The sequence below is a fragment of the Sitophilus oryzae genome, unplaced genomic scaffold (assembly GCF_002938485.1).
Source record: "Sitophilus oryzae breed Bouriz unplaced genomic scaffold, Soryzae_2.0 scaffold_907_pilon_pilon, whole genome shotgun sequence".
In the NCBI taxonomy this organism is placed as follows: domain Eukaryota; kingdom Metazoa; phylum Arthropoda; class Insecta; order Coleoptera; family Curculionidae; genus Sitophilus; species Sitophilus oryzae.
The window spans coordinates 1578128-1595453 of record NW_022147536.1 but is presented as its reverse complement, the minus strand read 5'-3'; the positions used below and the strand labels follow the sequence as shown (position 1 = coordinate 1595453).

Sequence of the window (17326 nt, the reverse complement as noted above, 5' to 3'; positions counted from 1 at the left end):
TCATCAATTAACGTAAAGATATATCTTGCACCACTCCAAGATTTTTCTGGTATCGGACCACATAAGTCTGTGTGTATTAGCTCAAGTAACTCTTTAGCTCTTACCTCCTCTTTTGTTAAACGGCTTTCTGCTTTGTTTTCCTAGTAAACAAATACTACATTACTCATTTTCTCATAATTGTAATCAACTCCTGTAGCCATTCCATTCTTTAACAAATTCATGCTATAGTGATTTAAATGACCAAGTCTTTTATGCCAAAGGTCTTGAAAATTTGTACTGTTAGTTAAATAAGCTTGTTCCATAGTTAAATCTAACTTATAGAGTCCATTTTTATTGCTTGCTGTAACTACAATTTCACCAGTAGCTTTGAAATTTTCTGAATCGTAAATATGACAACCTTCTGAGCTAAATACTACTGTGTGCCCCTTCTACCATTTTACTTACTGATAGTAAATTTGCGCAAACCTGGTATGTAAACAATGTTTGTTATTGTTTTCTCACCCTTTGTTGTTTTACTTTAGCTTTTCCTTCGCCTTCATGACATTTTCTCATTGTTCGCTACAATGACCTGTGATTCTGATTTTCTTGAAAATCGTAGAGTAACTCTCTCTGAAATGTCATATGAGCCGTTGCTCCTGAATTTATATACCAATTTTGTTGTATATCTCTGATTCATCTCTCTCTGAAGAACAGTTTGCAAAGCTTTTTCTGTTTTTACATTTTTCGTCTCTGTTTGACTCTTGTGTCTGCTTTCTTCTGCATCTGGCTTCTTACATTGATTTTTGTAATGTCCTGACAATCCACATTTGAAACACTTTATGTTCTTCTTTGTTTGAAACTTTTTCTTAGAAAATAAAGCGGTCTCATGTTTTCCTTATTGTCCTTGCCATACTTGTCATCTTGCATCAATCTTGCCTTGACGAAATCACTTGTGATCTTGACATTTGAATTTTCAATTGCCATTACCATCGGATCATATTCAGATGTTAATCCACTTAGCATTATAACACCTAAAAATTCATCGTCGACTGGTTGTGCCATATCAGCTAATTTTTGTGCAGCAAAATAAAAACACTAAATCACCACAATACACCAAAACACTTTTACTTTTACACTGGACGCGCGTTTCGCTAACAATGTTAGCATCATCAGCAGATGATTATAAACTAAACTAAGTTTAGTTTATAATCATCATTAGTTTATAATCATCTGCTGATGATGCTAACATTAGCCGAAACGCTATCAATGATAAAGTAAAATGTTTTAACAGTATTTATATTTTGCACAATGTACACCAAAGGTTCCAACCCTCAACTGTAATTTTTGTGCTATAGACAACGTCTCGTTTACATAAGCTTCCATAGTAGAATAATTTTCTAATCTAATTCTAACTAATCTTCGTATGAGACTCAACCTCCTAGACAAACCTTGATCTTCATAAGCCTTCTGTAAGTTATCCCATGCTTCTTTTGCTGTTTTGGCTAACCTTACATGTGTGTAAGCTATAGGTTTAATCATTAAACAGATTTTTGCTAAAGCCTTTTCATTACATCGTTTCTTCTCTGACTCTTTTGATTGGTCATCTGCTTGGTAACCTTCGATGCTTTTCCATAGATTTTCGTGTATTAAAGCCATTCTCATGCCAAACTTCCAGTTATTATAATTCTCCTCCCTGCCAGTTTTCAAATGCTAACTGCACCTCAGCCATTTTGTGACAAAATTATAACAATCTTCTGCAAAAGTTCGTCCTAGTCGTTTTAACTTCTTTACTTTTTCAAACAAATACGTTCTAGTGTAAAACACCTTCTGTTATCTGGGCCCATAACCTATTGGGTGTGGAAACTAAATCTGGAGTTTTTGCTTTAACTATTTATTTAAACAAAGTAAAAGATGAATAAAAAACAAACTAAAACTAATGAAACATAGATTATAGAGATTGGCTTACAATGAACTGTCACTCTACATATAACCTTTAACATTTCTCATATAGATGGCACAACGTATTTTGAACAATGGAATTAAAATAAAAATTGTTTTCTAACAAAATCCCTCCACGCCCTCCTCACGAGTAGTTTTCAGGCGCTTTTAAGAATCAAAGTAGGTCGAGGCAAACCGAAATGGATCAAGACAACTGGAAATGAATCGAAATGCGACAAAGTTGGGCGACGATATAATATTTTTTCGTATACTCGCTATTTAAACCCGTGTATTTGTATATACTAGTTGTTTACGATATTCTCCGATGGTGGCAGCACCGGCGGAGAATGCACCAAGCCTATATGCGCGTTATGCGTCCTTGTATTCTTTAGTTATTGGCGTGACTATATGTAATAGTTAAATGTACATTGTAATTCAACATCGGATGTCTAATATGAAGCCAAGAATAATTATGGAAACCACATATAAATCACGAACATGAAACACACAAAACACACATAAATCAATTAATGGCTTTCTCTATGGACACAACATACTACCGCAAGCTGCTGGATATTCTATTAGTTTTAATTATTGTATTTTTTAAACATTGTGAATGATCGTAAATTAAAAAGTATAAAATGTAATTGAAACCACTAATTATAATAAATGACCACAGTAAAATTAAAGAAAATAGTTTTACTAATTGATATTTCTATTCCTAAGAGCAACAAAGTAAATTTACAGAAAAAAATAACAAAGTATCAAGATTTGAGAGTAGAAATAATAAATATATTGCAAATGGAATTCGTCCAGGTAGTATCCTTGATTATTTCAGCTATTGGAATATGGAAAAATAAATATAGGAGAAATATTTTTGTGCATTAAAAAATGGGGGGAAAACCTCAAATTTAAAATATGCGCCGCAAATTTTTAGAACAGGAAATGATTCAAAAGAGATAAATATTTGACGTGAAGGCAAAGGTGAAGGCTTCAAAAAAATATAAAAATTTTATTTTAGATGTCACATTAAATAAATTATCGATTTTTATTCAGCAGCAATAGACTGGGCTTAATATATAAAAATAATTGTTTTACATTAAAAAAAATAAAAACAAAGCTTTTTTGGGTAATGTTTGGTTATGTTACTTTTATTCTGTTATCTATGGTTACTTTTCATTTCTTAGGTTTATGCGTCATTAGCGCCACTGTAGTTATTTGGTGAACCCTTATTCTTCTCATTTTTGTGACCACTTTTTCAAATAAAGTCCCATAAGAGATATTTCTCCTCATCTCTACACTCCATATATTGGAATCATATCCCTGTTAACCTGAAAGAACAATCAAAAGTAAATAGTACTGGGTCTGTGGTTGGTTCCTTGTGAAACATCGTTGAAATATTATTAGGTATTTTAATAAAACGCTTTTAGATGTACCAACATTTTTTTAGTGAGAGTAACTTTTAATTTACATATATGTTTCGGCTTGCTAGGCCTTTTAGTTAGAGTTAAAGTTACTCTTCCTGAAAAAATTGATACATCTAAAAGCGTGTTTTATTAAAATACTAAATATAGTAGTAATAAAGTAATTGGCATACCTGAAAATACTTACCACCTAATAAAGAAATCTGTGCTGCTTGATGCTGCTAACATTGTTCGATCCAATGACTAAAGAATCCAAGGACAAATAACACCCGAGAGCAAATTGTGACGATGTCACCAAACAGTGCCGTGGCACATATTTTTCTTAACCTAGCTGTTTGAAGCAATATTTATATTTTTTGATAATTGTTTTGACTACGCCTATGGTGTATCATCCTAACTAATTACGAAAAAAAACGTATTAAAATGTTAACAAAAGGTACAAAACTAGTATCGACGTATAGCACATATCAAGTACATATAGATGTAAATTGAAATTGAAGAATAATTATCGAATTCAATAAGAAAACGCTAAAAAGTTGGAGTGGACTGTTTATTTACCTATGAAACGTAACTCCTGGCTATTTCTTATCGCTGCTGCTTTTTCACTTGAAAGCTGAACAACTAATCACCATTGTAATAAAGTTTATACAAAGTTTACTACACACAAACTATTAAAAATAGCTAAATTTGTCGCTGGTGATCAAATGACGACTCATTGTTTGCCACCAAAACAAAAAAAAGGTCACAAATTCTGCTGCAGCCCGTATAGGGGCGTTACATGTCCTTATATTCTTTAGTCATTGGTTCGATCTTTCCTAGGTTGTGTTCTACGTCCCACTAGTCAACTCGCATACACACAATGTTGCCATCTGCTGTCGCCTTATTTTATGAACGGTTTTAAGAACGGCGGAAAGTGACGCCTAACTATAGTCAATTTTGTAAGAGCAGCTTTGGATGAAAACATCGTCAAAAATGTCAAGTGGCCACATTTATATATTTGTTTCCTGACATTGTCATTCCTTTTGACATTTGTATTACGAGTTTTTGGTTTAAATGAATTGTGTTGGATACTTTAAGCTTAAAAATTTTTATTTGTAGACCTTGCAGTCGAACATTGTTCTTTTTAGAACCTCTTTTAGTGCGAAGTGTACAAGATAGCTTAATAGCCGTAAAAACTCATCGGAACTTTATTAGAATATTTTGAACGGGAAAGCTGTAGTAATGGCCCTTTATCTCCTTTATGTGCTGTTAAGGAGGTGAGTTTTTTTGATGGAAATAATAACTGTTTATATATTTATAACTAATTTATTTTTGATTCCTAAAATATTTTGATTAAAAGAAAATATGCATGAGAGGTCAACGCTGTGCCGGTCAAGCTTAATCACGTGACTAAAGGTTTATTTGATATGAGCTATATGATATTAAAAGCCCGTAATGCTTCAATAATTAAGATAAAACCATAGAAATGGATTAACTAAAATCTGGCGTGTGTTTCTTTTTAATTTCAACTCGACGTTTTGAGGTTGCCTAATTGAAAGGCATTATGAAATAATGTATCGTAATGTACTACTAATCGTCGATTATAATCAGGATGGATTCTGATTAGAACTGACTATGATTTTCGGATAGGCTGAAAGCAAATCATTTGGGATTGTTGCTCCGTACGAATAAATCGCGTAATGATTGGAAATATTCAATTATGGAGTATTGTGCACGCACAGAAAATAGAAATTTTAATCCTAGAATATACAGTGTGGCGCCTCTCATACGCCACGGAAGCTCCAAGGAAAACGGTACTTTATATCGAAATGAGATTTTGGCAGCATATGTAGGTTAACTGAAAACATTTTAGTAAAATATATAGAGTTATACAGGGTGTCCCCCCAAAAAAATACACATCAAAGTTGTGTTTTTTCTAATGAAACACCCTATATATTAATTGATTTTCGGATTCTAGGAAAAAAATAAAGGTGAGTTTTGTTAAAGAAGCCTAGAACCTAAAATCTAAGGATTTTGACATATTTCACAATTTGTGAAAATGAAGAGTAAATGTTAAATTTCGATAACAGCTACCTAAGGAACTTTAGTTTCGGAGATATACATTTAATCGGACATTTTTAAAAAAATTAATTTTATTTTTCAGAAACTATTAGAGACAGAGTTTACCAAAAATGCTTTTTATAACTACTAGTGGGTAAATGAATTTCTAGATATATTACGAATTTTTTTGGAACTTTAGTTTCGGAGATATAAATTTAATCGGACATTTTTAAAAAAATTAATTTTATTTTTCAGAAACTATTAGAGACAGAGTTTACCAAAAATGCTTTTTATAACTACTAGTGGGTAAATGAATTTCTAGATATATTACGAATTTTCTTGGAACTTTAGTTTCGGAGATAGTTACTTTACTAGATAGATAGATACTTTACTATTATGTTTTGAATTTTCCAGTATTTACCGGTTGGCAAAGTACATATTAAATTATTTTTTAATTTGCATTTTTTTAAATAGCATGTTTTGCTTTTTAGATGTTTGTATTTAACTTTAACTACCTACCTGGAAAGTCCAAATTTTATCGTCAGGTAAAAATATGTGTATATAACTTGTTCTGCTATTGACAATTTTTTTAGAGTTTTTACTAAATTTTATGTAACAGTAAATATAACAATTGACGAGCACATGAGAAAACCGATGAGTATCCAGAAATGGATAAATGTTCCGGAAAGCGTTTTTTAATTCAAATTACGCATGGACTTTTATATCGTATTCCCATTTTTAAATGCCTGTTTCCATGTGGCCGTTATCGATATTCCCGTGTATTTAGGTACCAAAAGGTACTTGTATACAACTTGTCTTGCCATTGTCAATTTTTTTTTCAGTTTTTACTAAATTTTATCAAACATTAAAATTTATTACATAATTAACTACTAACAGTCATAATTACTGTTCATGATAACCATAAAATGTAGAAAAAAATCCAAAAAAAATGACAATGGGAACACAAGTTGTATGCAAAGGTACTTTTAATACCATACTATAAAATTTGGGCTTTCCAGGTAGGTAATTAAAGTAAAATGCAAATATCTATAAAGCAAAACATGCTATAATTTAAGAAATATGCAAATATATTATTATATATATTAAAAAAAAATAACTTATTATAAACATAGAAAATGTATTCTAAATAAATATTTAGAATACATTTTTCATATGTATATATTATGGTTTCAGTAGGAGATATTAGCCGATTGGGCTCCTCCACATGCGCAGTTCGCTTGACCTTGACATATGTGGCTTTCAAACCTCCTTGAGTGATTCCAGAAAGAACCTTGTTGTGAGACCTTAAACGACCTTTAAGGTTGACTTTCAGATGTATTTGAAATGCGTTTGTGTACCCTTCACAAGTGCCTTAGGATTTATAAGATCCCACAGATATGAAAATTATACACCAGAACATTATCATAACCGTATTAGAATTTGCTACAGAGATATGCTATTAAATAATAAGAAGAAGAAAGTAAATAAATATTGATCAATTATTAAAGACGCCTAAAACTGTCAATCAATAAAACTAGTACTGTATTTTTATTTTTCTACTTGCTATATTAAAATTCCTTAGTATTTTTAGTTGATCCCTCGTATACGGCCGGCGTTCTGACTGATAAAATAGCACTTCCGCTGCACCCGGTAAACGTACAAATTTTTTGTCACCTCGAAGGGTCGCCTTGAAGGGCCGCCTTTGAAGTCAAAATTAGTAGTGGGAACTATCGAATGAATACTATCGAAACATTCGATAGTTGCAATTCATTCGAATAATTCGATAGTTAGTAAGAAAACATTCGTTGAAAACTATTCGAATAAAAATTATCGAATAGATCCGTCATCTGCCTTGAAATATTGTATTCTAGTAATTCGGCAGCAAAAACCATTCATTTATACAATTCATTCATTTATGAAATTCATTTATTCGTCAGGATCGATTATAATAAAATATTAACTGAATTTTAGTTGTCGCCCGGCGACGTAGGTTTCTTTCCGAGAAACCCGACAGCAGTCGGTGGCAATGCTATGAAAGAAGCCGGCATCTTTGATTTTTTGCGGAGTCAGATATAGATAAGGACACATTATTTTTTTTATTGAGGTGCTAGTATTTACACAGAAAATACATTATGAAGGGCGCTGTTGCCATATTTTGGCATTAGTTGATATTAGCAAAGAATATTATTGTTTGGCTTTAGTTAGTTAGGGATAGTATGTCTATATATTCTGCATTTTTTTTTATTAATATTCTGTTGTTACACTGCAATAATACTTGTTATTTTGGATGTAAGAACATGAAAGTGATTTTTAATGTTTTTAAGCAAAGACTGGTTTAATAAATAATAATAACAGTAATAATTTGTTATACCTATTAACAACAAAATTTAAAATGATTTAATATCAATATTTTTTTAAGTAGTAGCAAAATATAAACAACAAATTAGATGTCAAAATTATTTATATTAGATCCTATTTAAAAATAATATAGTCTTTAAATTTTTTGGCAACGTTGGTTTGTTAAATAATAATAATTACAGAACTAATTTGTTATATTAACAACAAATTTTAAAATCATGAAATATAAACATTTATTAATTTTCTAAGCATGCAGTGTAATGGAACGAAAATATAAATAAAAAATTAGAAATCAAAATTATTTATATTAGGTGCTTTATATCTCTATTTAAAAATTATATTAATTAATTATATTACTTTTACTGGCATTTACTTTAAAAAATAAATGAAATATTTCTTCGCAAAAAACTACATGTAAGAGAATTAGCATAAACAAAATACAAACATCGTTAACTTTTTTTTAAAATTGGCACGTGTAAAACTTTCATTTTAATTTTCTCACCCCATAGTTTGAGTTCGATAACCCCATTTACTTAACCACATTACTTAAATATGATTATTAAGTTCAACTAATTCATATTATTAAAACATCTAAAATACCAATATGTATTTTTAAAATTAATTGTAAGTTCATCTCATCTCTCTTAAAAATTGCTACTTCTCAAAAGTTCCTATTAAAAAATAGCCATATACCATATAAAATTAAATAATCGAAAGATCGGACTACGGAAAACCACACAAATTTTCGGAAAAATTTTGACCACCTGCACATGCACACAATCGTCAATAAATAAAATTAAAAAATAACTACTATTTTAGTATTTTAACTATTTTAATAAACGCAAAAATAGCACAGTATTTATACGGCGAAGTTATAATAATTTGGAAGAACTAATAATGCACTGACGCATACAAAAATCAAACGAATACTAAATTTCATTTATCAAAAGCATTCGATAGTCGTGACTCAACGATAACCATTTAGTCGCACGGCGAGGTTGTCACATATGCTTTAGTATACAAATGAATGAATGATTTTATTCGAATAAAACCATTCGATAGTTGAAATCATTCATTCATTAACCATTCGATAGTCTAATTCATTCGATAGTTCCCATCGCTAGTCAAAATAACAATAGAATTCCTTAGAGTGAGCCAACTGTATATATTTATATTCTTTAAACTGTGTTATTATACTCGCAACTATTATAATACTCCTTCCTTAATCTTTTTATTCAAAGGGCAGACCAGACTATATTTACTTACTTATAACCATTTAAAAAGATTACTACGATCATTGCTTTGTCAAACACCAATCCCGCTTAAAATTGAGGATCGTGCCTTTTACGACCATCGTAAAGTTCTTTTTGGCCCGGACAAATCCGAACACTGTATCCGACACACACACACATACCTCTTACCGTAAAGTGGTTGATCATTAAACCGAAAATTTATTATAAAATCCCAACGACCTTACGTCCATACGTCCTATTAATGTTTATTAGGAGTTTTATTAGGGCTTTTTGAGCCCGTTAAAAATTTTATTAAATATTTTAAAGGTTGTTGGCGGCCGAAAATGTGGTTATTTTTTAACGTTTTAAGATGTATTTATGGTGGTGTCCAAGTATTTGATTATTGTGTCGAAATATAACAAAGATTAAATTATAGTTAATATTAAAATATTTTCATATAGCTTCATATATTTTCATAGGTGAGTTTCCTACGATGTTCTCTATGGGTATCTCGGAAACTACTGGAGATAGAGAGTCGGTTAAATGGGGAAAGAATTGCAGTTTTGTGGGTTCATAAATACGCGCCTTTCAGATTTTTGAAAAAGTTCGTGGCTTTTTTTCGAAAAAAAAACAAATTTTGAATATTTTAAATATTGTCCCTAATTCCATTATAATCTATTTTAGACAAAAAGTTTTCAGATAAAAGTTGCAGATAATCACATCCCTAGTGAGTTTGTATTTTCCGATTTTTTCTAAAGCCTGTCATTTTTGACACATAAATATGTTTTTTTTTAAACGGAAACCATAGTTGGTCACGACTTCATAAAAAGCGCCATTTTTTAAGCTTTTCAGCGATATAAGCTATAATATGTTTTTTTTTTCGCAAAATTATTGAGTTATAGCCAATTCTTATCTTTCTTGACTAATTTCACTTAGTTAGCCATGGAAACAAGTTCAGTCGTCGTTGCTTTCAGAAATGTGAAATTGTCACATCCAAACTTTGTAAATTAAAATAAACAAAAATTGTAAATATGAATTTTTCAAATGAAGAAAAGCGTGATTATTGGTTCTACTTTTCTTGGTCATACAGTTTCGAGGATACGTTGACTGGTGAACGTTACTTACGTTTTTTAGAGAACGGGTTTCAAGACATGTTAAGCCGCGTATAAATATGCCGAGGCAAGTACGAGACAAACCCGAAACGAGTATGAAACGAGGCTATAGCAAATTCTTTCCAAAAGGCGTACTAATATGCCGAGACGAGGACGAGACGAGTCAACCTCTAGCGGAATTCGTCATATTATAGCCTCGAGCCGAGCGATTTAGCCTCGAGCAGAGTCCCTGCCCAGTCGAACGGCGTTGTCTCGCGGCTATCCATTTTCAGTGGAGCCTTTGGCGAACCCACAAAATTCTTCATAGGGCTGTGCGATACTGAGGCAGTATCGATATTTTGGTATCGGTTGTATTGAATATAAAGTATCGATACTTTAAAATATTGATAAATATATTAAAGTATTATTCGATACCATTCAATATTTTAAAAAATTAATTAATAAATTTAAGTATAATGTGTTTTTTAATTGGATTAGGATCGAAAAAAATCAACAGAAGTCCTTTGTTTTAAATTTGTCGACGTTTCGCAAAATTTATTTGCATCTTCAGGACACTACAAAGTTAAGAGAGCAAAATACAATCAAAAAATTTTAAAAATTTAACAAACAACTTAAAACACATATCAGTGGAATTCCACACATACACAATTGGTAAAACTACCCTAATGTTAACAATTAAATAAAATATATGTATATGTTATAAACTTAAGATCGCTTGTAAATAAAAATAATAAGGGATAGGGCCAGAATATAATCAGGATATTTTCTTATTCGCATTTAACGAAAAAAATCGACGATGGTGGCACTGTTTTATACAAAAAACTACCCGGATCAGAACTAAATCAGTCATCAAACGATCTCAAATTACTAAAAGCACTTGGAAGAAAATGATAAAACACTTAACCTAGGGTTGGCAACTTTGAAAATAAAAAATAGGGGCGAGAGGATAAAAAAAGGCACAGGCGAAACATTTTTGAAACGTCGCTCAAATGTCGAGAATTTACCAAAAAGTTATATAAACGGTATGCGATAAATATTTAAAATACACAAAAATATTTATACTCAAAACTTATTAAAATAAAGCAAACCATTGTCAACAAACTTTTTTTCAAGACATAAACTAACAGTAAGTAAACATAAAATTACATAAAAGACACAGATTAACAATTCTTTAAAGCATTCTGGCGATAAACGAATATTTTTTATATTTTGAAGTTGGTATGCAACAAAGTTTTCAATACGTGAGAGAAAAGAGGACAATCAGATCAAAAAGAGGACTGTTTCTGGAATAGAGGACGGTTAGAAACCCTATTTTAACCCCCTGTAGCTACGAATCAAAGCAGAATTGGATTGGTTGATATAAAAAATAAATCTTATTTTTACGTGAGGAACTTCTCCACGAGAGATGGAACATGTTTTTTGAAACACCCTGTATATGTTTGTTTAATTTCAAAATAGGTAAAAAAAGAAGCCAGATAAATTAAAGGACTGTTTACATTAAAAAAAAACTGGAGAACGCCGACTGAGATACCTGGAGATAACGGCACGGCAGCGGCGGCGGCGAAGCCTTCTGCCAGTGCCGTTTTTTTTGAGTCTTTAATTATTTCATTCAATAATATATTTTGTATGTGGTTTGTATATCTATAAAATTTTTAAATAGAGTAACAGCGCTTTCAGATGGAGCGGACCGTACGCGCAGAGCGTCCGCACGGATGTTTTTTCAAGATAGCTCATCCGGACGGAGCATACGCAACCCAAATGAAATTGTTCATATAAGCTCATGGTACTTGCTCGAAGTCGCGGACGCTCCGTTCCATTTGAAAGCGCTGTAAGATAAGACCTAATTCGACTTTATTTACTTAAAAAATTAGAAATTTATGTAATTAAGATTTAAATTATTAATTTAAATCTACATTTAAGTGCCAATAACTAACCTGGAACAAATATTGTAAATAATATATCTGCATTTCTTCATTTCTAAAGTTGTATATTTTTTCAAGGTATTCCATTCGCCACATTATCATTCTATGGCTTTCCATCATTGCAGCACGCTTATTAATAATTTTTAAAATATTATTATGTATATAATTTTAAATCTAATTCCCATGCAGTTTTTTAAACCTTCGCCGTAATGTGCTTTCTGAACAGGGTTTTTTTAAAGCTCAGAGAGTTTTTTTTTAATTATATCTATGGCGGGAACTTTATTATTTTCATATTTGCCATAAATTAAGTTTCTTAGTAGTCTGGATAGTTCAAATTTCTGGATTTTTCTATATCGAATCGTTCCTTTCTTTGTCGATTCCCTTTATTTATGAGAGTACCGTAAGGAACTTCTGAGAGCATGGCCACCTTTTTCAACACTCTCGATTTGCCTCTCTTATCTTCTATGTATCCTATATGTAAAGAAGCTTGTTTCACATCTTTAATTCCGTTCAGCAGAAAAAGCGCATAATTTACGTTTGAGCCGTTAATAACTCGACGAAAAGTTCATTACGTTTATTCATTTTTCATAAAATTTTCATGTTTTTTAAAAAGAAATCAATAATAAATCTTTGTATATATGAGATTTACCTACTTTGGCTAACTTACCTATACTATTTTAGAGAAGACAAATTGCATCTTTCTAGTTAGGATGCATTATTAACATTATTACAAATAAAGGAAAGAATATTTATTTTTATATAAAAATGGGATGTGGAATCCGAGCCCCTTGAGACTCGAGGCACTTGTTCCGCGGAGCCGCGGTGTATACGCCACTGGTTAAATAGACGCCCCAATCCTTTTGATGGTTCGCCAAAGGCTCCGGAAAAAAACGGAGACAACGCCGTCCGGCTGGGCATAGGCTCGGCTCGAAGCTCAGACCCCGTCCAAATATGACGAGTCAACCTCAAATCCGCTTGAGGTTGACTCGTCTCGGGTGTCTCTCGCACTCGTCTCGACATATTTATACGCAGCTTTAGAAAATTTAAATTTAGATACTCGCACATTAATAGAGTGGTTCCAACACATGTTCCAACTTGACTTTCATTATGACACACCACTCCCCTCCCCCCACAATGAAAGAAATGCTAAAAATTATGTAGACTCAGGGATAGAAAGAGGTGGAACTAGTAAGCCACGAACTTTTTCAAAAATCTGAAAGGCGCATATTTATGACCCCACAAAACTGCAATTCTTTACCCATTTAATCGACTCTCTATCTCTAGTAGTTTCCGAGATACCCATAGAGAACATCGTAGGAAACTCACCCTGTATATTTATGGTTGGAATCTACATTGAAAAAAAAATAATTTGTGAATTTAATAACAATATTGCGGTTTATTTCTTTCCACAGATTATTGTAGTAAATTTACCTTTAGTTTTACTACTCGTTTGTAAAATGGCTGTATGGCTAATTTATGACATGTATGTAAATGTGTTATTATACAGGGTGTCCCAGAAATAAATGCAAGTATTTTACTTACTTACTTCGGCCTCAGAAACATGCCTATGAGTTTTTTTTGCAACAAATTTTTTTTTGAAATTTGGATTTTTTTGAAAAAAATTTTGGAATTTTTTTAAGTTTTAAGTTAAAAAACATAATCTATACTAATATATAAAATCCTTAAGTGACTGACTCACTGATTAATCACGATCCTGCTCAAACCGCTCAACGTAAGAAGCTCAATTTTGGCATACAGGTTGATTCTAGGGTGTAGAGGTTCGATAAGAAGGGATTTATCGAAATTCCAGTTCCAAGGGGGTGAAACCACCCCTCAAATATTACAATATTTTTTATTTAAAAAACGGTCAAGTTTCCGAAAAAACGCCGTATGTTTTATCTTGTTTTTTACATATTTTAAGATTTTTTAAAAATTTATACAGGGTGTTTCATAAAATATGAATATTGAGTAATCACGATTCTGCTTAAACTGCTTGACGTTTAAAGCTGATTTTTGGCAAATGGATTGACTGTGGGGTGTAGAGGTTCGATAAGGAGGGGTTTATCGAATCTCAAATTGAGGGTGAACACGCCCCCCAAATATTACAATATTTGTTATTTAAAAAATGGTTAGTCTTTCGGGAAAATGCTTGGACAAGCATAATTTATTTTGTTTTTTTACATATTTTGAAATTTTTTAAAAAATCATACAGGGTGTTTTAAAAAGTTGGGTAATTGTTAATGGAAATTCTTGCTTTGCTTTATCATCACCATTACAAATGATTAATTCGATGCGAACGAAGTCGCGGGTACATGCTGGTTTCTTGATAATATGGTAACATAGGTAGTAAATTAAATTTACATGAAAGAAAATCCAGAATAGATCCAGTGGTTCTCAAAATTTAAGCAAAAAAACATTTTTTGTTTAAATTTTCAAACTAAAATAACTCGGTTATTTTGCAATTATTTGAAAAATGGTAAAGAGAAAAAATGTTTCTTTTGACCAGATCTACCACGCCTTAAAATACTTGCACTGATTTCTGGGACACCCTGTATATCTTTATATTCACCAATATTATTTGTGAATTTATTTAAAAAATATGTATCATAGTAAATTAAATCTTTTAAAATCGCCAACTTCTTGTACTATTTTACCATAAAGTAACAACAAATTAAAACATTTTATTATAGTAAATTAAGCTAGAGTTTGATCAAGATGTTATTTCTAAAATACGCAAAAATATATGTATACAGGGTGTCTCAGATTTTAATCGGGAAAATTTAATAGACGATAGAACTTAAGATATTTGAAAAACTATTTAATCGATTTTGATATAACTTGACCCGTTTATAATACTTACTATGGGACTTAATTTGATGTAATTAGATTTAAGTCTAATGGCCAGGGGCGGCGGTGGGGCATCACTGTTAAATTATTTTAAATGAAAAAATAGGCACGCCACTGCTTTTTTAGAAGTTTAATATTTACTTTGGATTTAGTAATTAAAAATATTATTTTTTTGTCTCGTGACTTTTTTGTCTATCTTGCTTACTTCTTGCGAAAAAAAAAATTCTAATTGGTAATTAATATTATAATTGGTATTCTAATGGTACTCTGTATCTCGAAAAGGAAGCTTCAAATCTTACAAGTTGATATGAACTTTTTGTTTTATTTTTATCGTCTATTAAATTTTCCGTTTAAAATCTGAGACACCCTGTATAATTTTTAAAAGTTTTTTTGTTAAAAATACTATGATGTATCTAATTTTTTTTGTAAAATTACTTATAGTTTTTGACCGTATTTCAATCATTGTTGGTTGATAGGAGACATAACATATTATTTGCTAAATATACGACTAACATTAATAGTTAATTTATTTATTCAGTCTTTTTAACCAGTAACTAGTGTCCAGTTATTATGTCATGAACTTTGGTCTACCGAAGTTTGTAAGTGGTGAGTTCTTGTTTAAACAACTTCCTTTAAGGTGTTTATAGCTTCATGTTCTAATTATCAGCCATCCAATCTTATTGCATAAAATAACTTATTGGGTAAACCAGTGGCGGCTCGTGGCCTGTGCGACTGGGTAGGCGACAACATTTTAATTGCGTCTATTTGTTCCCCAAAATTTACATAATTTCCTAACCCAGTTCGTAAAAACGTTAAATATGTTGTATATGTGTGTTTTATTTATTTCCATTATACCTTGATAAATAAGGTAGATAATACTACCATGCAGTTCATCATAGGATTTTATTTTATTTTTATTATTTTATATGTAATATAAAATAAATATATTATATTTAAACATATAGACAAATAAATTTACAAAGGAAAACAGATTATCTTATTCATATACATATTTCGAGACCCAAAGGGAAAGAATAATTACTTTTTATATATTAAATTGATTCGCCGATTTCTTAATAAAGAAAATTTATTTATTATTATATTTGTAAATTTATCAGATTGTTTAAGGGCTATGAAAATATCTTTTTCGATTCAAAGTAAGGCAAGTGACGATAAACGTTTATTTTTCATTGAATTTCTAGTGTATTTTTTTTGCGTTTCAAACATGAAAAATGTCTCTCAACCGAAGTACTTGTAAATGGTATGAATGTATTTATACGTCGCATAAATTGTATGAATAGATCAAATCATCAATCAAATATCCATATTGAAAATCAAAATTAGTTGCTCCAAATTTTAACCTAAATTAGAACTTCTCCATATCTCCTCCTTGTTAACTTAGAAATTAACAACCAAATGCACTGTACACTAACAGGAACACCAAATGCACTTTACAGGGTGGGTCAAATTCGACGCTTTTAAATAGCTTTTCTATAGGAGATAGACGAAAACTAATATCGGTGTCTGGAGCTCAATTTTCATCAAAATCGTGATGGTGAAAACAGCACATTAATATCTGTTACCGTTTCGGAGTTACGGGGTGTTTTTCAAAAATGTGCATTTTTAACAAATCGCTGTAACTTTTTTGCTATGGAAAATTTTGTATTTCTATGAAAACATTTCCAAAGCACCTTTTTACGTAGAATTTAATGGTTTAAGTATAATTTTCTAAAATTTATAATTTAAGAGTTATCAACAGAAAAATTGATTTTTTATTTGGGACGCCCTCTATATTTTTAATTAACTGAAAAGAATTTAAAATTATCTTTCCAAAATATAGCATACTTGATATTTTGTTATAATCCCCTTCGAAATACAGAATTTTTTAAAGTTCGCCACTTTTAACTAGTAGGCTTTGGACCCCTTATTGATGATATGCCCTTAGTGGAACTCGAAAACATATTTTTCCAGCAAGACGACGCACCGCCTCTGAACGCTGAAGTTATCAGGAAATTTTTGCATCCAATTTCAAAAATAATTGAAGAGCTAACAAAGATTCCAGCCGTTGGGCGTCGAGGCCGCCTGACTTAGTGCCCATGGACAGTTAATGAATTCCGCGAGAAATGTTCAAAAACTGCCCCGTATGTCCATAACAGAAGAAAATTTCATGTCTTGGTTTGCTATTTATTTTTATTGTTATTAGATATAGTTTAATTGTGTTGATCTTGGTTAAATATGTATATTTTAAATAGTTATAAAATTCTGCATCTCTCATAGCAAATATTATTTTCGTTTTAATTGATGCTCACAGCTACTGTGCCGTTCAAAACCTACTGATTTAAAGCGGGCGAATTTTTATATACTCTATATCTCGAAGAGGAATAAAGAGGGTCCAAAGCCTACTAGTTAAAAGTGGCGAACTTTTAAAAATTTTGTATTTCGAAAGGGATTATAACAAAATATCAAGTGTGTTA

At 31.2% G+C, this 17326-nt stretch overlaps 3 protein-coding genes across 3 annotated transcripts in view; 1 reads left to right on the top strand and 2 right to left on the bottom strand.

Moving 5' to 3' along the window:
• Positions 1-17326, top strand: part of LOC115890635 (nucleoside diphosphate kinase 7-like) — an 82182-nt gene that overhangs the window by 6988 nt on the left and 57868 nt on the right. The window lies entirely within an intron of this gene.
• The window catches only part of LOC115890637 (RYamide neuropeptides-like), a 67057-nt gene that overhangs the window by 15331 nt on the left and 34400 nt on the right, over positions 1-17326 (bottom strand). The gene's annotated exons all lie outside the window — the stretch shown is intronic.
• On the bottom strand, positions 687-1662 carry LOC115890636. Its single transcript, XM_030910930.1, has 2 exons — positions 1322-1662; positions 687-1051 (listed from the first exon to the last, which is right to left on the bottom strand). The coding sequence occupies exons 1-2, from the start codon at positions 1639-1641 to the stop codon at positions 817-819; spliced, it is 555 nt and encodes a 184-aa protein (XP_030766790.1). The 5' UTR covers positions 1642-1662; the 3' UTR covers positions 687-816.

What these genes read in the sequence shown, in the direction of transcription:
- LOC115890636 (XM_030910930.1), bottom strand. Translation starts at nt 1,641, where the DNA reads ATGAGAATGGCTTTAATACACGAAAATCTATGGAAAAGCATCGAAGGT. An exon ending in ACGTTGTCTATAGCACAAAA is followed by an intron (nt 1,052 to 1,321) that starts ATTACAGTTGAG and finishes TGCTGCACAAAA; the next exon opens with ATTAGCTGATATGGCACAAC.